This window comes from Eurosta solidaginis, chromosome 5 (genome assembly GCF_040869045.1).
Source record: "Eurosta solidaginis isolate ZX-2024a chromosome 5, ASM4086904v1, whole genome shotgun sequence".
NCBI classification, from domain to species: Eukaryota; Metazoa; Arthropoda; class Insecta; order Diptera; family Tephritidae; genus Eurosta; species Eurosta solidaginis.
The window spans coordinates 272,586,499-272,610,566 of record NC_090323.1 but is presented as its reverse complement, the minus strand read 5'-3'; the positions used below and the strand labels follow the sequence as shown (position 1 = coordinate 272,610,566).

Sequence of the window (24,068 nt, the reverse complement as noted above, 5' to 3'; positions counted from 1 at the left end):
GACCGTAGCAGCAGACCGTAACATATTTTAGTCGACAGGCATACCTACCACGGGTATATTCTGATCCCCTAACCCGCTGGGGTACCGGCTGCGCCATGCACAGTTATTCTGCGTAGAACACCTTTCTGTGTTTGAACTTTTGAAAATGAGTAGTAAAAATATATATTTCCCTTTTTGCTTTATTAACTGAATGGTGGTAAGGTAATATTTATATTTGTTTTCTTTTGTTTATGTGGCAGTACAGTTTTGTAATGACATCAATAATATATATATATATATATATATATATATATATATATATATATATATATATATATATATATATATATATATATATATATATATATATATATATAATGTGCATGTTGCTACAAAATCGCGATGATTGATTTAATAAAAACATCTATAATAAGTAAAAACAATGCAAAAATGGAATGTGAAATATACAAAAATGCAATTTAAGTTTATCGTTGCCAATTTATATAGATATGTATGTGGATTAAGGTTTTGAAAGATGTGTAAATTGTAATTTAAAGTGCTATAGAAATTTGCTAAATTTGCAAATTTTAACAACAAATAATTTTTAAATTTTAAGTTTGCGCACTTTAAAATATATATATTTGTGATCGGGACAGCTCCCTCTTTCATTTGATACCAAGTTTTACCCCGAGCTCGGGGGGTGCTATTCTAAAATTTTCTCCTCCCTCTTATGGTTTGATTGCAAGAAAGATGCAAGTTGGCTACTTTTTCATGCATAAGATTGAGTTAAACACATCTATATGAAAAACTGCTTGTGACGGGACCTTAAACCGGATGTTATAATCAGCTGAGCGTTTATTACATATTAAGTAAATTACGAATTCTGGTTGTTGGTTTGGTAAATTTTATAATTTTATTATTAGGCCAATTTCAAAATGATTCGGAAAACAGCGAAATTGGTGCCAATGACCAATAGATTGCTTGCAAGGAACGCCAAGACAACAACGCTTCAAATGTCGACGACGGCACCAGACGCCAGAACGACCGTTGCCCAAAACTGGGATTTGTATGCATCCGTTCTGGTGGAACGTCTACCAGTGGTGTCTAAGAGTTTAAACAGCTTGGAGCGAAAGTTTCAAGAACAATTATGGCGTATGGAGTTCGAAAATAGTCTAAAATCAAATCATGAATTGAAACACGATCAGGATATTATACAAAACGAATTAATTAAAGCAGGAAAAATAGAAGTAGATCTCGATGACAACGTGACTAAACAGACAGCGCAAGATTTAAAAGATGCCTACACAGAAGAGCTGAAAAGTTCTCGATTTGCATCACGATCAACGGCCGATGATGCTGCCAACAAAACCACCTCAACTGACCGATGTTTAGAGGATAGCTTGTATTTAGTTATCGAAGAGGTGTTGAATAAGAACACACATCGGTTACTACCGCAAGGGCCCCGTCTTGATGGTGAAACTATGAGGCAAGCAGCAGAGCGTGTATTACGTGAAAAATGTGGAACACAGTTGAAGGTGCATTTTTATGGGAATGCCCCTTGTGGGTTTTTTAAATACAAATATCCTGCCGGAATGCGTGAAAATGGTATTGGAGCAAAAGTTTTCTTTTATCGTGCTGCTTTACTTGATGGTGCTGTGGATCAGACAGTTGTTAAAAATTATGAATGGCTAACTAAACCAGCGTTAGAAGAAAAACTAGAATATATCGATTATAATAAATGTATACAAAAGTTTCTGTTATAAAAACGTAAGCAATTAATTAGTTAAAGAACAAAAATAACTTATTTTTTTGTCTAATATCAGACAGTTTGTATTTTATTAATAACAAAATGTCATATTTTAACATTTAAGTTAAGCTTCCACTCCACTTCAGACTTGCCGCACTCGCAACATTAAACATGTTTTAAATCTGTGTAAGCTATCGTGTCGGCCGTTTCAGCTGTTGGAGGATTTCATCTTACTGCTACTACTTAGTTTTGGGCAGACTCGATAGTTATACAACACGGCACATGTGGCATAAAAGCAAAATAACTGATTAATATTTGTCATATCATACTGAACTTTAGTACGAAACATTGATTAGTCTCATAATCACCAATAATGGGCGCTTAACCGCCTAGGCGTCTTGTAACAAGTCACTTCAGCAATCCCTGTTTCGTGATAACTGACGCCAACTGGGTGATAAAGTCTTCTTTCACCCTTCCCTCGTAACTCAGCGGAGACCCCCTCAAATACAGATGCCGACAGGGGCACTTACTGGCCCAGATTGTCTTATTCCATTCCCATAACATGATCTAGCCACACTAGGCCTGGCATACAGCTCACCATTACACCTTCGATACGTATTGTCGGCGTCAATGACAGGAAATAAATCTTCCGGAGAACTGTCTCTTGAATACTTTAAGGCACACCCCATCTTTTGGCGCCATGCATGATTCCGAACCGAACATCGGGACAGGTATGAAGCTATTATGCTCCCCTACTTCAAAGCAAATTTGCAGCTAGCCTGTCATCAGCATGGCATCAGAAAGCTCCATAGCACCACCACCGGGCTAAATGCCCTTAGCACCCAGATAAATTGCGGTTTAAATCAAAACCCCCACCATAGAACAGTACTCGTTGCGCTAGACTTATCAAAAGGCTTTTGATACGGTCAACCATGGCACGTTACTGCAAGACCTGGAAGGGTCTACCCTTCCCCCATGTCTTAAAAGGTGGACCGCAAATTATCTGGGTGGTCGGCAGGCATCAGTGCAATTTAGAAACGAAACATCAAAACCAAGAAGAATTAAACAAGGGATGCCACAGGGTGGTGTCCTATCCCCACTTTTGTTTAATTTCTACATATCTAAGCTACCTTCGCCACCAGAAGGAGTTGCTATCGTTTCCTACGCCGATGACTGCACAATAATGCCACAGATCGATGAGCTTTGCAAAAGAATAAACGGCTACCTCCCTGATCTCTCCAGCTTTTTCGCCTCGCGAAACCTGGTATTATCACCGACTAAATCATTCGCGACCCTATTTACAACTTGGACGTCCCTAATGTCGACCATTTTGAACATCCACGTCGATGGCACTACGCTACCGACTGCCTTACACCCCAAAATCTTGGGTGTGACGTTTGGTCAGGATCTACATTTTGGTGAGCATGCAGCCGCAATTGTACCGAAAATCCAGAGCCGTAATAAAATCTCCAAATCCCTTGCTGGCAGTACTTGGGGAAAAGACAAAGAAACGCTCATTACCACATACAAAGCAATTGGCCAGCCGATTGTATGCTACGCGTCCCCTATATGGTCGCCAAGCCTAAAAACTACTCACTGGAAGAAGCTACAGGCCTGCCAAAATACTGCTCTCAGAACTGCCACGGGCTGTCTTCTTATGTCCCCAGAACACCATCTACATAATGAGGCGAGAATACTCCCCATCAGGGAGAAAAATGAGATGCTAACCAAACAGTTCCTGTTGAATACCCAGAAACCTGGCCATCCCAACAGACATCTGATTGATGAGCCAACACCGCCTAGGGCTTAAGGAGTCATCTTCGTAATCATTATGAGGAAATACGGCACCTGAGAACTCAGCCGTATGAAGCAAAAAAACACAAGCAGGTCCTCAGTGAACTCCACAAACAGCCGTCGCAGCTTTTTGCCAGGAATTGCCCGGTGAATGCAGTACTCAACAGTACCCAAACTTGCGGAAGAGGAACGCATACTCCCCAGGGAAACGCGAGTCACTCTAGCTCTTACCTATCCAGAATCAACCCCGACATACAAAATGTATGCCCCGCTTGCAATGTGTCCCCACATGACACCAACCATCTGTTGTTGTTGTAGCGATTAGTTACTCCCCGAAGGCTTTGGGGAGTGTTATCGATGTGATGGTCCTTTGTCGGATACAGATCCGATACGCTCCTGTAACACAGCACCATTAAGGTGCTGGCCCGACCATCTCGGGAACGATTTATATGGCCACATTAAACCTTCAGGCCATCCCTCCCTCCCCACCCCCAAGTTCCATGAGGAGCTTGGGGTCGCCAGAGCCTCGTCTGTTAGTGAAACGGGATTCGCCGCTCGAAGGTGAGGTTGACAATTGGGTTGGAGAAGCTATATATTGCGCTACACAACCCCTTGAATCCCATCTAAACTGTTCTAATGAAACACCAACCATCTCTTTAATTGTAATGTGGAACCAATGCCTCTAACACCCCTCTCATTATGGTCCACCCCTGTTGAAACTGCAAGTTTCCTTGGACTTCCGTTAGAGGACATTGATGACAATTTGTGATCGGTCGCACATAAACTATCGCGATCGTTAATGAGCAGACATGAAAACCTTTTGCACATTTTTCGAGCAGGAAAATTGTGGTAAAACATTTTAAAAAATTAATAAAAAGTTGTGCAAAATAAAGTGTTTTGTTCGCGCTTCACAAAATGTAACAAATAATGTAATAATACGGTATTGAATTCCTAATATAATAGGAGTTAACTTTGAGAAAAAAGACTCAAATAAATTTATTTAATAAACAAATTTAAACACATACATATACTAATAAACGGTGAAGTAAATCGAAATAAGGCAAAAGCAAAATGGGTATGTGCGCGAAATGCAATCACTCTATAAGAGGAGAGACAGGTATACGATGCGAGGGTGTGTGTAATAAAGTGTACCATTTAAGCCTTGCATGTGCAGGTGTTGATAAATATTGTGTTAAAATGTTTGAGGAAAAACCTATGGCACGATTTATGTGTGATGAATGTGTTACATATATTCAGAATGTAGACTTGGTGCTACAAGAAATGCAAATGAGTGTGAAGAAAAACAATACAATATTAAATGAGTATAAATATGAGTTTGAAGAGGTGATGAAGAAAAGCCAAAATGAAATAAAGGCTTTATTGGAAGCTGTAGAGGGTCGATATACTCAAAGAGTAGCAACTATGGAAAGATCACAAAAGCTGTTTGAGAAAAAAATTGGTGAGATAAAAAGCTTATATGAAATGATAGAAGAAGTGAAAAATAAAACTGAAATAATCGGTAAAGACAATGAAAAGGTATGTAACGAAATAAAGAAAATTAGTAGTAATAATAAGGAAAAAGGGCTGTCATATGCAGAAGTAATGAAAAATAATAATAAAAAAGATGAAAACAAAAGCAAAGTTACTACAGTGCCTGAATTAAAGAAACGTACTCCTATTATTGTTAAACCGAAAGTAAAACAATCGTGTGAAAAAACCAAGAAAGATTTAAACAATAAAATTAATCCTAAGGAACTAAAGATAACAGATATTAAAGCTGGTAATAATGGTATTATGGTGATCGATAGTGTTGATGAAAATGAAAGAGACAAAATAAAAGAAATAATGGACAAAGAAATTAGCAATGAATATGAGATAAAGATACCTCGTGAATATAAACCAAGACTATTTATAACAGGTATGCAATTTGAAAAGAATGGTGATGAATTAACTGAATGTCTACGAAAACAAAATAAATGCTTTGAACAGGGTGAAGTAAAAATTATTAAGCAATATAATGTTAAAGTTAGTCACAAAAATTATTATAATGCAATAGTTGAGGTGGATGTGGAAATATTCACTGAAGCGTTAAAATTAGATAAACTGAATATAGGATGGGAAAGGTGCAAAGTATACGATGGTGTTGATATAACAATGTGTTTTAAATGTAAAGGATACAACCATAAAGCTAGTGAATGCAATAATGAAGATGTTTGTAGCAAATGCTTGGGTAAACATAAACCCATGGAGTGCAAGGAACAACCAAAAAACATGTGCATAAATTGTATTAGGGCTAATGAGAAATTAAATCTAGGGCTTGATACCAATCACCCTTGCAATAGCAGACATTGCCCTGTCTACTTAAAACACTTAAATGTAAAAAAACAAAGGCTAGGATACTAGCAACTAACAATCAGGCCACTGGCTCACCTGGAACATACTAATGTTATGCAACGTAGAGTATCAAAGTACCAAAAACGATCCACAAAGGACATCAACAATGACTTTAAATGCATCTATTTAAACATAAATAGCCTAGTAGCTAACAAATCAGAGTTGGAAGTGTTGGCGGAAGTTCATAGACCAGGCATCATACTGTGCTCTGAAACTTGTACAACCAAAGATATTATAGACAATGAATTAAAAATAGCAACCTATAAAATGATAAGATGTGATTCCCACAGTAGGCACACAGGAGGTGTGTTAGTTTATGTACATAGTACAATTGATGTTAAAGTAATCTATAATGATAACATAAATCTAATTAATATTAACATGAACTGCATTTCGACATATAGTACTAAATTAAATGAGATATTTGCTGTGATGGGGATGAGCCAAAAAATAGAATTTAATACGCGAATCACAGATACAAGTGAATCGAAAATTGATCTATTATTTTCAAACTCGGATGAAATTCTCTGTAATAATTTGCAGGAATACAAAATATCTGATCATGAAACTATAAAATTTAATATTAAAACGTCCAAAGTATACAAGATGAGACTGACCAAAAAAATCATAGCATGGGACAAATATAATAGTGATATTTTAATAAGCGTCCTTAGATCATTTAACTTCAACTTTACTATAAACTTATCAATTGATGTAAAAGTCGAATTAATTAATAATATAATGATTCAGGCTATGGAAAGTTTAACCTACGAGAAAGAAGTGCATATTAAGTTAATGAATAAATGGTATGATAGAGAATTGGCACAAATGAATGAATATAAATACAATATGTACACGCGTGCGTTACAAACTGGAGAGTGGGATGAATATAAAAATATAAATAGGTCTTACAAAAAATTAGTCAAATTGAAAAAAATAAAGTATATGGAGAATAAAATCATTTTGAATGAATATAATGCTAAAGAAATGTGGAAATATCTCAAACAAACGGTTAACCAAACTAAAGATAACGAAGGGATAAAAAAGGTGATACTGGATGGCATACTGGTTGAAAACGAAACCGATCTGGCGAATGGTCTAAATAGATTTTTTGTAAACAGTGTGATTGAAATTAATAATAACATCGAAACCTGTCAAGTAGCACTAGAGGATACACAAGTCCATTCAAAATTAAAGTTTGCTGAAATTACCACCGATGATGTTATTAATATCTTAACAGACTTTAAATATAAAATAGGTGGAAGAAAACTGCTATCCGAAGGTGTACTAAAAGATTGTATATCGTATACCGGATATTTCTATGCTCAAATAATTAATAACAGCTTAGAAGATGGTGTAGTACCTGAAATGTGGAAAACGTCAACAATAATACCTGTGGAAAAAGTTAAAAAGACAATGCAACCTGAAGAACTTAGACCCATAAATACCCTGCCAAGTGATGCTAAAATTCTCGAAGTCGTTGTTAAGAATCAGTTGGTGAATCATCTTGAAGTAAATAATATATTAGTCTACCAACAGTCAGGATTTAGGAAAAAACACTCCTGTGAGACAGCGCTGAACTTGGTGATATCTGATTGGAAAGAAGAGCTAAACAACAAAAAAGTAGTGGTTTCAGTTTTCCTTGACCTCAAAAGAGCTTTTGAAACGGTGGATAGAGAGATATTAATAAAAAAAATGCAGCGGATTGGCATAACTGATATTGAACTTAAATGGTTCCGCAACTATTTGAAGCAGAGAAAGCAGAAAACAGTTATAAATGCTGTGACGTCGGATGAATTAGAGGTACCCATAGGGTTACCTCAAGGCTCAGTATTGGCACCTATATTATTTCTTATATACATAAATGACATAGTCAATGCTATCGAAGGTTGTGAAATTAGACTTTTTGCGGATGATGCATTAATTATGATAAGTGAAAATAATATTAATACTGCACTCGCCAAAATGCAACATGAAATAAATAACTTGTATAAATGGTTGTGTGGTAATAGACTGAAACTAAACATAAATAAAACTAAATATATGATAATAACAAGGAGGAATATCAATGAGGAGGATATAGCCGAGCTAAAAATAAATGATGAAATCATACAAAGAGTTAACAGTATAAAATACTTAGGAATAATAATTGATAATAAACTCAAATTTGAAGATCATATAAATTATACAATTAAAAAAGCTGCTAATAAAATAGGAGTGATGCAGAGAACAACGAAATTCATTCAGAAAAAGTACAAAATAATCTTATATAAATCAGTTATAGAACCGCACTTCGTGTACTGCCCGTCCATTCTATTCATAATATCGGATAAAGAAGTAGACAAGCTCCAAAAGCTTCAAAATAGATGCATGAGATTTATTCTTCAGAAACCTAGAGATACACGAACGGCTGACATGTTGAAGACTTTAGACTGGTTAAGTGTGAAACAAAAGATTTTTTTCCACTCCATGAAATTCATATTTAATATTAAACATGGAAATGTACCTGAGTATTTAAATAAAAATATAGCATTAGTTGAGCAAACTCACAACATAAATACGAGGAGCAAACATAATTTCAAATTGCCGTTTTTTAGAACTGAAATTGATCAACAGAACATTTTCTACAAGGGTCTGAAAAGTTACAATGAACTGCCTATGGATATAAAAAGTTGCAACCAAATAACAGTATTTAAAACAAAATTATATGAATATTGTAAAACCTTAGCTATAAGATAAAAAACTGTAATATTTTCAAATTTACGAATTAGGCTTCTGGCCGTAATAAATAAATAATCTAATCTAATCATCAAACCTATTAGGTGGAGTGAGGCACTGTTACAACAACAACAACAACAGGTATGACGAGACTTAAAAACCATTATTATTATATTATTATTTTTTTTGTAGATAGAACTCTACTTTGCAAGTAGAACTTTTTGGTAATTCTTCGTTGTATTTTGGGCTGACATGGTCTTTATTGTTAGTGACGGTTCCCAAATAGAAGACGGTCCTAACAGTTTCTAATTTATTGTACCATGGAAGATTTGATTGGTTGCTATAACTATGTTCCTCATGATTAAGATAAAGGAATGCGTTGGCTACTCCAGATTAGAAGTAGCAACGACAATTGCGCTCTAGTACTGCTCCAGCACATCCCAAGGCAGCCGGTTTTATGTACCGGACCGTCTCGCGATTTTTTTTTCAGCTTACGTAAAGAAATGCACAAACTGTTAAACTCGAACGTTTGTTGTATATATTATTTTCTTTATTAGACATGCAGCATAACATTGGATGTATTTTTTATTAAACTCTTGGAGATTTTATTTAATAAAATATTTGTAAATATATATGTGTATGCGTGTGTTTAAATAGAAAGTTTTGTATTTTACCAATTTTTGTTGTTTGTATTTTATTTATAATCATCATATAAGTTGTTTACCGACTAAATGGTAGTCAATATATATATGTGTGTATGTAATTCCATGAACTATATTTACTCATTTTAAATGGTTGTAAATAATAACGCGTGTATGTATTTTAATCCTTTCATTCACAACGCTGTTTACTACTTTTTCTCAAGCCTCGTTGATAAAGCCAAGTCATTAAATGTGTTAACAGCTGATGGTCTCTCGTTTACTAGAGTAATTTATTAATTTTACTGGAACTAATAAACAAGTTTACATATAAATTATAAGCTTATACACAGTAAGTAAAAGCGTCGATGTTTTTGAAAACCAGCTATCTACCAACTCTGAGATATTTGCATAGAATTCTTTTAATCTTGATTTGAATATCAATTTTGTTAAATACATTTCAAATTAGATATCGAAGTTTTTCAAGGGAAAGCGACTGAGTTACCTATAAATACTGCTAGCAAGCAGATGCATTTTCGAAGAGAAGCTCTTCATGACAGAAATACAGTCGGAGTGGTTGTCAAGCTTCTGCCGAACACTTACGTTAAATTTTCAATACAAACAGCCTAAACTTAAATTAAGATTTACCTTTGTCCTGCAAAATATGAAGCGAATATCGTCAGATAGGCGTAAATGGTCGATAAGAGATTTGTCAATCACGACTTGGTTTACATATATACTTTTTACATGATATAAATATATTTCGTTAACATTTTTGAAAAAGCCGCATACATCTCTAATATTAAAAAAAATGTAGATTAGATACTGCCAAATTCTAAGTAACTAGCTTTACTATAAAGACCCTATAAGAAAATTTAAAGCAACAATTAAATGCAATAAGCTATTTCGCTTTTGGCTATGCAGCCAACTTATTTTTGGGATTGATGTACCTCAAGAAATCCAAACACATATGTGAGAGTCACTATTTATGAATGTGTGTTTTGTTCTTGTAGCAGGTAGGATACTTCTTAATCTGGTTTTGAATTGGGGGGTTCGACATATAAGAAATAGAAAACGCGTGCTGAATATACCGCACTCATAATGCCCTACTGTATTTGTCAGGCTCCGTCGTATGTCAAAAGTCATACCTCACGGATGCAACGTCATGAAGCTGCAACGCACATTGGGCGACTCGTAAGACGGTTATTTATTGGTTTCGTTGGTTAATAAAGATCTTAACTCTAAGCATACATTCCATATAAATTGAATTTTTGTTTAGCAAATACGATAAATGCATGCATCCATCCATGTGTATGTATGTATATACATATATGTATCTATTTAAATATTTGAAGGCTCGTATTGCGCAAGTAAACTAAAGTAGAAAGTGAATAATACTTATTCTAAACTATCCAAATAACTGCAGCAAATTGTTCTTACGATTGATACGATGTTTTTGTAATTGTAAATAACTTAATTTTTTGATTTAATTTTGAAACAGTGTTCTCGTAAACTCGATATAGTCGAGAGCGTCCTTTATTGGTTGGCCAGATCGCGGTTCGACGTATGACTTCATCCGCTGTACGCAATAATCTGCCATGTCCTTGGTTAGGTTCTGTATAAAATAAAAGCAAACCAAAAATATTTTAATTTGGCATGAATCAATTATTTAAAATCAATAAATAAAGTATACTTACGCAGTAAAGTTCTTCCTTTGTTACATAGGGGCGGTCGGAGGCAGTGATAGCACGAAAAGCATTTTCAATTTCTTCGTAGGATTGTACATTTTCAGTTTCTTTTGAAATCATAAACGCAATATACTCCTGCAATGAAACATGACCATCACGATTTGGATCTACGACATTGAGTATGGCTTCGAATTCAGGATCAGGTTGACCTTCCTCCACCATTGGCAAATCATAACCAAGTGCACGCAGACATGATTTAAATTCTTGATGATTCAATTTGCCACTCTTGTCTTTATCAAAGTGTTTGAACATCATTGAGAATTCTTTAAGTGAATCTTCGGATACTCCCGAATGGTTACGCGCTTGTATTTGTTGCTCCAAATTATGCTGCATACGCATCGACAGTTGATCGAGCTGATCCCATTGTTGAGCCAAACCAACGGTCGAATGTTCTGTGTAACGGTTATCCAATATCAAATGTTCCTCAAGTAAAGCTCCCAATTCTTCAATTTTCTTCAAATCTACTCGACGTGCACGTACTTCTGTGGCCTTGATGCGAAGAGCTTCTAGTTGCTGTTCTAATGAACCAGAGCCTTCCATCATACTTGTTCTAAATAATAAAAACATTAATTAACAATATAAAATGTTTATTTGATATTTATTTTTTATTCTATTTTAATTAAAAAATCAGGTTATCGAAAAAGGTGTACGCCGCTATTTGTTAAAATTTACACAAAAAGGCAATTTTTTAATTTTGAAACCTTTGCTAAAAAATACTCAGCATTTAAAGGGCGACATCGCATACAACTATATTCCACTTGTTTTACAGAGAAATAAATGGAGTGAGGTATTAAAACCATGAAGAAAATTTTCTTCCAAAAAAGCATAAACGTTTCGTCTGGCGAATAAAAAATGGGATCCATGCCAAGATCAATAGGGATCATTAATTGTTAGCAAAAATCGTCAATCATCCTTTCCTTCCGAGAACTGACGCGAATGGAGATCCGGTGTGGATTTTCTGGTCAAATTCTTGAGCATTATTCCAAAATCGATTTCCCCGAACTAATGCCTTACTAATCACATACCGTTAACTTTCCCAAACTCTGCATTTTTCTAGATTCTTAGAATCACGACTATGTGCCCGCCCATTGAGCCCGAATGCATCAATCAATACAATCATCCGATTGTATACGCATACATCCCGATCGTCAGCAGAGAGTACAGATGAGTAGTATATATGTATGATTTGTTTCATATAAGAATTAAAGGAAGTGCGTTAACGTCCTATTATTGATGGCTACAACAACACTAAAACATTCAATTTTGTTTTTTTTTTTCTATTGAGCCCTCTCTTTTAGAAGACAATTTCCTCATTTGGCTAGAATTTAACATTAAATGAACATCTATCTGCATTCTAAATCTCTAAAGTTAGTCGTATTTTTTCTCTTTTTTCTATGTCTAATATTTGGGCATGGTCAAAATCTGCTGTATGGTTACTCTTTGTAAGGTGTTGCGCGAGCGCTGTTGTCATCTTTTTATTTTTCGCATCTGTTCTGTGTTCGTTTAGCCGTATACCCAGTTGCCGTTTAGTTGTGCCTATGTAGTATTGATCACATTTTTCACCCACTTTGCCTTTACATTTTATTTGATATACTACGTTGTTCTGTTGCTCTTTTTCACCGGATCCTTTATTTTTGTAAAAATATTTCTTAAAGTGAAGTTTGGCTTGTGTGCATAGTTCACATTTTTAATTTTCATTATTTTATGAAGATTTTGGTCGTATAAATGTTACTCCGATATATTTTTGGTGAGTTTCTTCGGATTTTAGTGTTTCCTTTTTATCTTCGTGAATTTTGTTTGTTACAATTTCTATTAATTTATCAATAAGTTTATGTGGATAGCTGTTTTTGTACAAAATGTTTTTAATCTTGTGTTTGTTTTCTGGCATAAACTCGTGGTCAGTGAGTGATATTGGTTTTCTAATTAGGTTCTTCGCTGTGTTTAACTTTTGCTTCCATGGATGGTTCGAATGATAATTAATTATTCTCCCCGATGCGATGGTTTTCGTGTACCATTTCGTTGTACATTTTCTATTTTTGTGGATTACTTTTAGGTCTAGGAAGGCTATTTGATTTTCGTGTTTTATTTCCATGGTAAATTTTATTTTAGTATGCTGTGCATTCAATATTTTCAAGATGTCTTCCGCCTCCCTTTTCTTTATAATTGCGAATATATCATCTACATACTTCTTCGTGTCATGGGTTATAAGTTTAGCTATGCTGTCGTCAAGTATTTTGTCAAGTACTATGTCAGCTATGGTTGGCGATAGGGGATTGCCCATGGGCATGCCGTATATTTGCTAATAAAAAGTCGAGTTGTACATAAAATAATTATTTTCTCTTAGACAAAACTCGAGTATAGTCTGGAAACGTTTTTTTGAAATTTTTGTGTTTTTCCAACTCTGGCCACTTTTTCATTATTGTTTGTATTGCTAGATGTATTGGGATGTTTGTAAATAATGAAACTACATCAAGAGATATTAAAATTTCGTCATCTTCTATATGGATATTTTTAAGATTTTCTTTTAATTGAAATGAATTCTTGATATTATATTCTTCAGATATTATATTCTTCAATACAACTCTAATATGCTTAGATAAGTTGGAGCATGGTACTTTTGTCGACGATACAATTGGCCTTAAGGTCATGTTTTCCTTATGTATTTTGGGAAAACCGTATTTCTAGGAGCAATGACTGCGACACTAGATAATTGAAATTTCTGTTTTAACTCGATTTCGTTTTGCTTAAACCTTTCATTTATAATTATGTTGTTCTTTCTCATAAGCTGTTGTGTGGGATCTTTCTGTATCTTTTTATATACTTTACGGTCATCTAACAATTTGTTCATTTTTTCCCCATAAATATTTTTGTACATCAAGACTGTTTTGTTCCCTTTGTCAGCCTGACTTAAAACTATCTCATCTTTGTATTTGTGTTCTCAAAATATGAAATATGAAAAGTTTATCCTTTGGGTTATTGTTGCGCCTACTCTGGTAATTATTTATCTTCATTGCGATGTTGCTTCTTACACTGTCCTTAGTTCTGTCATCTTCGATTTCTTGTACTCCTTGTTCCAGTTCCGCGATAACTTGCAATGGTGAGAAATTTTTGTTTGAAACCGGTAGTGAGAATTTGGTGCCTAGAGAAAGCAACCAACGGTATTCTTGCGATATTTCGATTTTAGTAGTATTTATGAACCAGTCTTCGTTGAATCGCATCCCAAACTTTTGAATGTTATTACATATTTGCCTTTGAAGCTTTTTTTGATGAGTTTTTTCTATGTCTGCGCCGATGTGTTTTATAAATTGATCTTGTGTCTCTACGATATTACTGTAATCTTCTTCTCCGAGTACCGCTATTAATGTGTCTTTGATGCGTATAAATTTTCTATTATTTTATGGTTACATTTGTTTCTTTTATTTCCAATTTTAAAATTTTTTGTAGAAAACATACCTCTATTTTATCAAATTGGCAACCTGTAGTATCAAGTTGGAAACAATGTAGTAATGCCTTTGTCTTGCCTCGTAGGTGTGGTGGTGTAATTCCATAGATTTTACACTTCAGCAAAAATTTCAGTTTCCCCTTTTGTTTAACTATTTTTTTCGAGTTTTTGTTAAATTGCTTGATTGTATACTGTAATTCCTCATTGTATCTTATAGCGATTTCTCTTCTGAAATAAATTGTTGCCTAAGTAAATGGTAAAGCCTTAATAGAGTTACTCCTACCCCAGAAAATGTTCAACATTTATAGTGCATACAACGAACATTTCAACTCACCATATTCACTCATATTAACAGAGTATATGTGGAACTTAAGAGCAAATTTATAGTTTCACAGAGTTGAATTGCCACACCGCCATTTTATACAGGGTAAAAGTGTAACGCTTTTGCATAGCGAGCAGGCAACAATTTTCATAAAGGAACGAAAAACCCCGTAAAGGCGTTGCCTGTTTTTTAGAATAGAACAACAACCCTTACGCGGCGTACAAAAAGCGTAACACTTTAGCCAGAAAATAAAACGCTATTAGTTTTATGTGTCGAAAAAACTGTTTCATTGTTATGTTTATTGTTGGTTAGGTATTAATAGTATTTCGGATTTGCTCACCGATTATATACTTTTACGATTTTTATTTAGACCAATTTGAAACTATATGGTTTTATGGTCGTTTTAAATAAGTGCACTTTGTTGTTTTTGTGTTACTTTGACGCTTTCAACGCTTCCTGCGTCATCTTCAGAAAGCTGTTTTATTTGAAAATATATCAAATATATAAAAATTAACCACTTTTTCCAATAATAAACACGAAAATTCAATCTTGACAATTATTACTTACATTGATTATTTAACTAATTATGATATAACAGTATAATACAAGCAAACATTTACATATTACTAACTATCGCTCTTTGTACAACTGCGGTATAAATGTTGCTTATTTGTTGGCGTCCTCTTTGAAATTCATAACCTGGTGTATTTTTTGTTGTATTTTTAAGCTCTCTAAAGTTAGGATCCAGTGGAAAAAGAGCAACAGAACAACGTAGTACATATATCAAATAAAATGTAATGGCAAAGTGGGTGAAAAATGTGATCAATACTACATAGGCACAACTAAACGGCAACTGGGTATACGGCTAAACGAACACAGAACAGATGCTAAAAATAAAAAGATTACAACGGCCTCGCGCAGCACTTTACAAAGAGTAACCATACAGCGGATTTTGACCATGCACAAATATTAGACATAGAAAAAAGAGAAAAAACACGACTAACTTTAGAGAGCTTACGAATACAACAAAAAATACACCAGGTTATGAATTTCAAAGAGGACGCCAACAATATAAGCAACATTTATACCGCAGTTGTACAAAGAGCGATAGTTAGTAATATGTAAATGTTTGCTTGTATTATACTGTTATATCATAATTAGTTAAATAATCAATGTAAGTAATAATTGTAAAGATTGAATTTTCGTGTTTATTGTTGGAAAAAGTGGTTAATTTTTATATATCAAATAAAACAGCTTTCTGAAGATGGCACAGTAAGCGTCGAAACGCGTCAAAGTAACGCAAAAGCTATCATCCGGTGGCAAACTCCTGAGCCAGATTAATAATTTTGCATGTAAATGCAACAACAACGATTTGAGCCAGATAGAAATCTGGTTCAATTTGTGAGCCAGATAAATTGCTAATTACTTCTTTTTAGTTTGGCAACGCTGCCTTTAATAAACCTACTTTTTCAAAACTAGATGTCGCTGCTTAGGCTTTCGCCGTAGGAGTTAAATGAAAGACAGCGGCGACATCTGCCTATCACATTTCACGTGTGCGAAAATTTCACGACATCTGCTTCTCAAGTCTCTCAATCATCCAGATCATTCCCGTGAGAATTGAGCGTGAGCCGGAGCTGTAAAACTCACTGGAAGACGGCAAAAAACAACAAAGTGCACTTATTTAAAACGACCATAAAAGCTCTACCCAGCAAACCAAATTGTAAATATATTTACAAAAAACACGAGGAAACTATTTATGAATATTTTTCAACATAGAAATTTTAAATTATTTTCATTAGTTTCTTCATGAGAGGATGGCTGCATTTAAACCGTTTCTTGGATTCTCCAACAACCCATTAGAATTGCAGCCATTCTTCATTTAATATATGCATGCAATTTTTTTAATTAGTTTATTAGTATATGTATATACATATAGTATGTACACTGAAAGAAAAAGACTGGTAAAATCAACCGAAATTTCTGTAAATTTTTATCCATCGCAACAAGATGTTGAATCAACTGCGCACAAATCGTTGATTCGTAATTGAGCGTTTTAGTAGTCAAATGAACAGAAAAGTTGGTGCGACAGCTTTGTATGAAAGTACCTATGTTGCCCTATAAATAAATAAATGTAAGGCGCGATAACCTCCGAAGAGATTTTAGGCCGAACTTCTCTTCCAATTTGCGTCGTACTCTTTTTAATTTTTCTTACAAATTGGCGGGACGCGACCTACTTGTTTTATGCCGACTCCGAACGGCATCTGCAAGGCATATGAGTTTTCACTGAGAGCATATCATGGCAGAAATACACTCGGAGTGCTTGCCGAACACTGCCGAGGGACGACTTCGCTTAGAAGATTTTTCTTCTAATTGAGAAAGCTTGTTTCTAAAATTTTTTATGGAAATTTTGATTAGAGCACGCTACCATCACACCCCGGCGGCCGCCATATAAATAATACGTAAATATGTGAATACTTAAATACGCATGCTTGCTACATATATGTAGATATGTACATATGAATATAGAAATGAAAATACTAGTGACAAAACTGATTCTCAATTCTTTCAGTTGCAGTTGATTGTTTCGAACAAAACTTGTATAAATGTTTGACATAACATTTTAAATAGAGAACTTGTAAGTTATAGAAAAGTGAAGAATTAAATAGCAGGAAGGTAATTCACCACTGTAGTAACTATACATGTAATTCGGCAAGTTTAATTTTCGTAATACTTTAACTTGAAACGATTCCAAAGCAACGCAAACTTTTATAAAGGATGTTTTTTTATTATCTTATTAGATTCGTTCGCGTGAGTGAAAATTCATAAAAACTTGAACAAAATGTGACTAACTTTGGAAAATCCTGTTCGTTCAAGCAAAACTTTTGCAACAAGAGGTCGCAATTTTGCATTTCGCTTGGACGAGAAGTTGCAAAATTCTACCCGATAAATAGGTGTCCCGGTATCTCATAATTTTTTGTACAGTGAATTCAAAAAGGGTTTTTCGTCTTGTGTTGATAACTGAAAAACTAGTTTTTATTGTTTTCCCATTTTGTGTGTTTTTTCGATTTGATGGTTTTCTTATTTTGGTGTTTTTTTTTACAAGTGGCACCATCGTCATACAAAATAGAGAGCGCAGTGAGCATAAAATTCTCTTTGAAATTTGCTCATGTATTGACAGTTGATCGACGTCGAAATGACCTGTAAGATCAGTTGTGTTAACAGAAAAATCAGTTAAATTGATTAGGAATCTGTCAATTTTACAAAACTTTGTTAACTTAAGAGCAACAATTTCTCTTCTGTTGAAATGACTAAACTAATTTGTTCGCTTGACAAAGAACTCGGTCGAATTAACCATAATTCGATCAATTCACCGAATCTCCGTTAAGTCAAGAACAACAGAACCGATCTGTTGATTTTACTAGCACCATTTCTTTCAGTGTATGCATATGTTAATATTATTGAGATTATTGACATAAATAAAAACGATGGTTTATAAAAAAGCGCTTCCCAAGGCAGTCGGTTCTATGTACCGGAGCGACTCGGGATTTTTCCCGACCAAGGACTGTCATTTCAGTGTAACCCCATTTAATTTGTTTCGTCCCTCCCACAAATTGTCATCCTCCCAGCAGCTCCTTGCAGCAGGACTGCTCCATATTCTCTTGCTCCGGGAAGGTATCGAATCCAATCCGGGTCCGTCTCCTGACCCCGGTCCTGAGAAATGGTTTTGCTGCATCTGCCGGAAAAGAATCTTTTTAGGACGGTCATACTCTGTTCAGTGTGTCTCGTGTAAGGGATGGTTGCATCGGACAGGTTGTTCTGGGCTTGATCCCAAAACCCGACGTCCACGTAACTTTTATAAATCTTTTGTGGCTCCTTGCTGTTCACGCCCAAGGGCGCCCCGTAGTCTACGTCTAAGCGCCCCCCCCCCCCCCCCATTACCTTCCAGCAGCCCGGCTGCTCAGCAAGCCACAACAAGTACCCGCTGCTGCACGCGCCTTACGGCGCCAACAACTCAAACAGCTGCTACCACTCATAACTACAATCTTCGTAGTAGAGTCGGAAGCAAGGCTGAGCAACAGCCCCTGCCCCCGTCTTCTCCCCCCCTCTTTTCCGGCAGCAATCGTGTAGGTCAGGGAAACAGACTCTTAGTCCCTACCTCCGTTTGCACCGCTTGCCAGCACAGAATATATATGTTTGCGACATCCGCCCAATGCAGCTCCTGCCTTGGGTGGTGCCACTTTCCTAGATGTTCTGGTCTCCGCGACGGCAACCCCTCGACGGGCTTCATCGCGCCATGTTGCCAGGTCGCAAACCCAAATCATCCGGGTACCCCAATGCTTGCCTAAGGACGCCCAGTCCCAGGGCCACAACAGCAATTGCGTCCTGGCCTTCCTCAACCCAGGCGTAGTCACCCGTCACTTACCCCCAGAGTGGCGACGTCTCCCCTCATGCACTTCAGAATTCTGCAGTTAAACTGTAATGGACTAACTGGGAAGATCACGGCGATAGTCAATTTCATGAAGCGGCACAACATCCGCATTGCTGCGATTCAAGAGACTAAACTCACAGCACGATCTGCATTGCAGACCTGCTCTGGGTATAATGTCCACAGAAAAGATCGCGAGAGCGGAAATGGAGGCGGCCTCGCGTTTATAATACACCACTCTGTGCAATATCACATATTTGATCCTGGCATCGACCGCAGGGACAACGTCTTAGAACGTCAAGGCCTATCTGTCCGGTACGGCGATGCAAACCTAGAAATCATCAACATCTACATCCCCCCTGCCACCTGTTGCCCCGGTGGATACCGCCCTAATATCAGAGCCTTACTCACTGGAAACAATCGCATTATTTTAGGCGACTTCAATGCCCATCATGATCTATGGCATTCAAATTTGCGGGCGGACAGTAGGGGCGAGATGTTGGCGGATCAAATAGAAGAAACGACGTTCTGCACAATAAACGGAGACGCCCCCACACGTATGGTAGGAAGCTGTCACAGTTCGCCAGATATCTCAATCGTGAGCGCAGAACTCGTAAACTGCGTCAACTGGCAGCCGATGGTATCATTGGCATCCGACCACCTGCCTATACTTGTTTCGCTCGAGCGTACCGCCGACTTCATCGTCGCCGAAAAACGCACTTTCATAAACTTTAAAAAAGGAAAGTGGGAAGAATATAAATCCTTTACAGACAACCTCTTTGCTGCCCTCCCTATCCCGACTGATGCCCGCCAAGGGGAGCGTGCCTTCCGCAAGGTCATTGAATCCGCCTCGGCACGTTTCATTCCCGCCGGGAGAATTCCCGAAATCCGGCCCCACTTCCCGGCGGAGGCCGCAAACTTAGCGAGAGAACGTGACCTTATAAGGCAGCTTGATTCAGGCGACCCCCAAACAAGGGATATAAACCTACGCATCAGATTGCTTGTGGATGAACACAAGAGGGTGAAATGGGAGGAGCACCTAAGAGGTTGTAACCTCTCTAACGGTGTGGGTAAACTTTGGTCCACCGTAAAATCCCTATCGAATCCGACTAAGCACAAAGACAAAGTTTCCATCGCCTTTGGCGACAAAGTGCTGTCGGATGCGAAAAAATGCGCGAGCGCTTTCTGCCGACAATATATAATGCATTCTACGGTCGACAAAGTTAGACGGAGGGCCAACAGACACGCACATAAACACAAATTCAGCGCGTCACCAATCACCATCACCGCTAAAGAGGTTGAGGACGCCATTGGTCGCGCTAAACCATCCAAAGCAGTGGGCCCAGACGGCATAGCCATGCCGATGCTTAAAAGCCTAGGGAAAGAGGGTTTCAAATATTTAGCGCAGGTCTTCAACCTGTCTCTTTCCACGTTTGTCATACCCGAGAAATGGAGAATGGCCAAGGTGGTCCCGCTACTAAAGCCTGGTAAACCAGCTAACATAGGAGAGTCGTATCGTCCGATATCTCTCCTATCGCCAGTAGCAAAGACGCTCGAAGCCATTTTGCTCCCTTATTTCCAAGCAAATTTGCAACTAGCCTCCCATCAGCATGGCTTCAGAAAACTCCACAGCACTACCTCCGCGCTAAATGCCATTAGCACCCAGATAAATTGCGGTTTAAATCAAAACCCCCACCATAGAACAGTACTCGTAGCGCTAGCCTATCAAAAGCTTTTGATACGGTCAACCATGGCTCGTTACTGCAAGACCTGGAAGGGTCTACCCTTCCCCCATGTCTTAAAAGGTGGACCGCAAATTATCTGGGTGGTCGGCAGGCATCGGTGCTATTTAGAAACGAAACATCAAAGCCTAGGAGAATTAAACAAGGGGTGCCACAGGGTGGTGTCCTATCCCCACTTTTGTTTAATTTCTACATATCTAAGCTACCTTCACCACCGGAAGGAGTCACAATCGTTTCCTACGCCGATGACTGCACAGTAATGGCCACAGGCGCAGGCCCACAGATCGATGAGCTATGCAATAAAATAAACGGCTACCTCCCTGATCTCTCCAGTTTTTTCGCCTCGCGAAACCTGGCATTATCACCGACTAAATCTTCCGCGACCTTATTTACAACATGGACGTCCCAAATGTCGACCATTTTGAACATCCACGTCGATGGCTCTACGCTACCGACTGTCCTACACCCCAAAATCTTGGGTGTGACGTTTGATCAGGATCTACATTTTGGTGAGCACGCAGCCGCAATTGTGCCGAGAATTCAGAGCCGTAACAAAATCCTCAAATCCCTTGCTGGCAGTACCTGGGGAAAAGATAAAGAAACGCTCATGACTACATACAAAGCAATTAGCCAACCGATTACGTGCTATGCGTCACCCATATGGTCGCCAAGCCTAAAAGTTACCCACTGGAAGAAGCTACAGGCCTGCCAAAATACTGCTCTCAGAATTGCCACGGGCTGTCTTCTTATGTCCCCAGAACACCATCTACATAATGAGGCGAGAATACTCCCCATCAGGGAAAGAAACGAGATGCTGACCAAACAGTTCCTGTTGAATACCCAGAAACTTGGGCATCCCAACAGACATCTGATTGACGAGCCAGCAACGCCTAGGGGCTTAAGGAGTCATCTCCGTAAGCATTTTGAGGAAATACGGCATCTGAGAACACAGCCGTATGAAGCGAAAAAACACAAGCAGGTCCTTGGTGAACTCCACAAACAGGCGTCGGACCTTTATGCCGGGAATTGCCCGGTGAACCCAGTACTCAAAGTAAAGTATCCAAAACTTGCGGAGGAGGAACGCATACTCCCCAGGGAAACGCGTGTCACTCTGGCTCAACTTCGTTCTGGATACTGTAACAGGTTAAACTCTTACCTATCCAGAATCAACCCCGACATACAAAATGTATGCCCCGCTTGCAATGTGTCCCCACATGACACCAACCATCTCTTTAATTGTAATGTGGAACCAACGCCTCTAACACCCCTTTCCCTATGGTCCACCCCTGTTGAAACAGCAAGTTTCCTTGGACTCCCGTTAGAGGATATTGATGACAGTTTGTGATCGGTCGCGTCTGTTAGGTGGGGCGAAGCACTGCTACAACAACAACAACATGGTTTATAAAAAGCTTTGAGAAATCATTTATAACAAGCTTTATTTTATTTTTTTTATTTCTAAACAAAAAACCAACGTTGTTTATTTATCAAAACTTTTTATAAATTTACATATCTTCAGGCTTCGTGATATGGGATATAGACTTTCTGACCGCGGACACTCTAGCCTTCTTACCAGTTTCGACTTCATCCCGGACAGAACGGACTACTGTATGCCGATAACAGCTGCCTATACAACCTTCACCCCAGTTATTCCAGAGAGAGAGGATTGGGGAAGAGGAATTATCTGGGGCATGGGACCGGTTAACTTGTTCACGGATGGGTCAAAGCTGGATGGAAAGGTTGGTGGGGGGGGGGGGGGGGGGGGGGGGTCTTTTGTCAAGAGCTAAATTTAAGCCGCAAGTTTAAGTTGGCTGATCACTGCAGTGTATTCCAAGCGGAAATTGCTGCGATTAAGGATGCGGTGGATGGAATGCTATCCAGTGCTACCACGGTTAGGGAATTTAACATCTACTCTGATAGCCAATCGGCTATCAAGGCCTTGAGCTCAACTACAGTGCGATCGAGGGTGGTCTGGGAGTGCCTGACCTCGCTTGCGATTGCATCGAATTATTTTACAATTAAGATTATCTGGGTCCCGGGCCATAGTGATATCCCGGGTAACTGTCAAGCGGATCTCTTAGCCCGCATCGGTACAACTGAACCGGATGAAGATGGCTGTAGGGACTTCGGGATCCCGCTGGCCACCTGTGGATTGCTCCTCCATAGCTGGGCCTCGAATCAGCTCAGCAAACGTTGGGCGGATACCACGTCTTGCAGGGATCTTTCTGGCCGAAAGTGGATGGCAGGAGGTCTGCTGAAATAATTGGGTTCACTAAGGCTCACCTATCAATGGTCATTGGGGTTTTGACAGGGCACTGTCCCATGGGTATCCATGCGGTACGTCTCAATATACTGGAAACTCCATCCTGCTGCAGCTGTATGGAGGATGATGAGGTGGAATCACCAAATCACTTTATGCTTGATTGTCCAGCTTTTGCCAGAATTAGGCGAAAGTACTTCGGTCGCGACTCACTTGGATCTCCCGAGGATATATCCAAAGTTGAGATCGGTATCATTCGGAGCTTTATCGTTGCTACCCAACGATTCTCTAAGTAGCTGGATCTAGGTCACCGTTATTTTTGGTGTATGTGGTATCACAACGGACCTTCGTGTTGTCCAAGTGAGCTATCCTTATCAGGGCAGCTACCACCTAACCTATCCTATCCTATCCTTGCTTTGCTTCCTGGGTTGTGTATGAAATATTTGATAATCTCAAACAATTTGAAAATTGAATGTGGGGCATTCATAGCCAGAATTAGAAAGGTACTTAAAGTTAGTAATAGCTTTTTGAATTCATTTCAAAATGCCAACTGTCAAAGAAGTTGCACTGACTTTAAGTACCTACTAAATTGTCAAATTTTTGAAATAAAATACATATTAATATAATTAAAATTGTTGTGCAGAAAATATCCTGAGACATTTTATTCTTATACAATGCGGAACCAATTTTCAATTAAAGGAACCTTTTCAGTTTTTGTGTGAAGCCTATAACTCTCATTCAAGCCCAATTGATGTTTCGGACTCGCTTTTTGTTATGAAATGAACTTACTTGTATATGTATGTATGTTTCTCAGTTGATGCACTTCTTCTGTAGCTGAGCAACTCGAAACTTAGCAAACTA

The 24,068-nt window shown here is 37.8% G+C and overlaps 2 protein-coding genes across 6 annotated transcripts in view; one reads left to right on the top strand and one right to left on the bottom strand.

Moving 5' to 3' along the window:
* Positions 1–93: 93 nt before the first annotated feature.
* Positions 94–1,801, top strand: mRpL46 (mitochondrial ribosomal protein L46). 3 transcript variants are annotated; one of them, XM_067790754.1, is made up of 2 exons: positions 94–201; positions 903–1,801. In XM_067790754.1, the coding sequence occupies exon 2, from the start codon at positions 915–917 to the stop codon at positions 1,740–1,742; it is 828 nt and encodes a 275-aa protein (XP_067646855.1). In that variant the 5' UTR covers positions 94–201; positions 903–914; the 3' UTR covers positions 1,743–1,801. The 3 variants fall into 3 exon arrangements, with proteins under 3 accessions (XP_067646855.1, XP_067646854.1, XP_067646856.1); XM_067790753.1 differs by having other exon boundaries at positions 176–196; XM_067790755.1 differs by lacking the exon at positions 94–201 and adding an exon at positions 797–848.
* Positions 1,802–9,160: 7,359 nt separating this feature from the next.
* Positions 9,161–24,068, bottom strand: part of alpha-Spec (alpha spectrin) — a 94,335-nt gene continuing 79,427 nt past the window's right edge. For 2 of the 3 annotated variants that reach the window (XM_067790749.1, XM_067790751.1), the window contains 2 exons: positions 10,968–11,568; positions 9,161–10,885 (listed from right to left, as the gene is read on the bottom strand). In XM_067790749.1, the coding sequence (XP_067646850.1) occupies positions 10,757–10,885; positions 10,968–11,568 (730 nt within the window). In that variant the 3' untranslated portion in view covers positions 9,161–10,756. The remainder of the gene's footprint in view (positions 10,886–10,967; positions 11,569–24,068) is intronic. The other variant, XM_067790750.1, reaches the window with a different exon arrangement.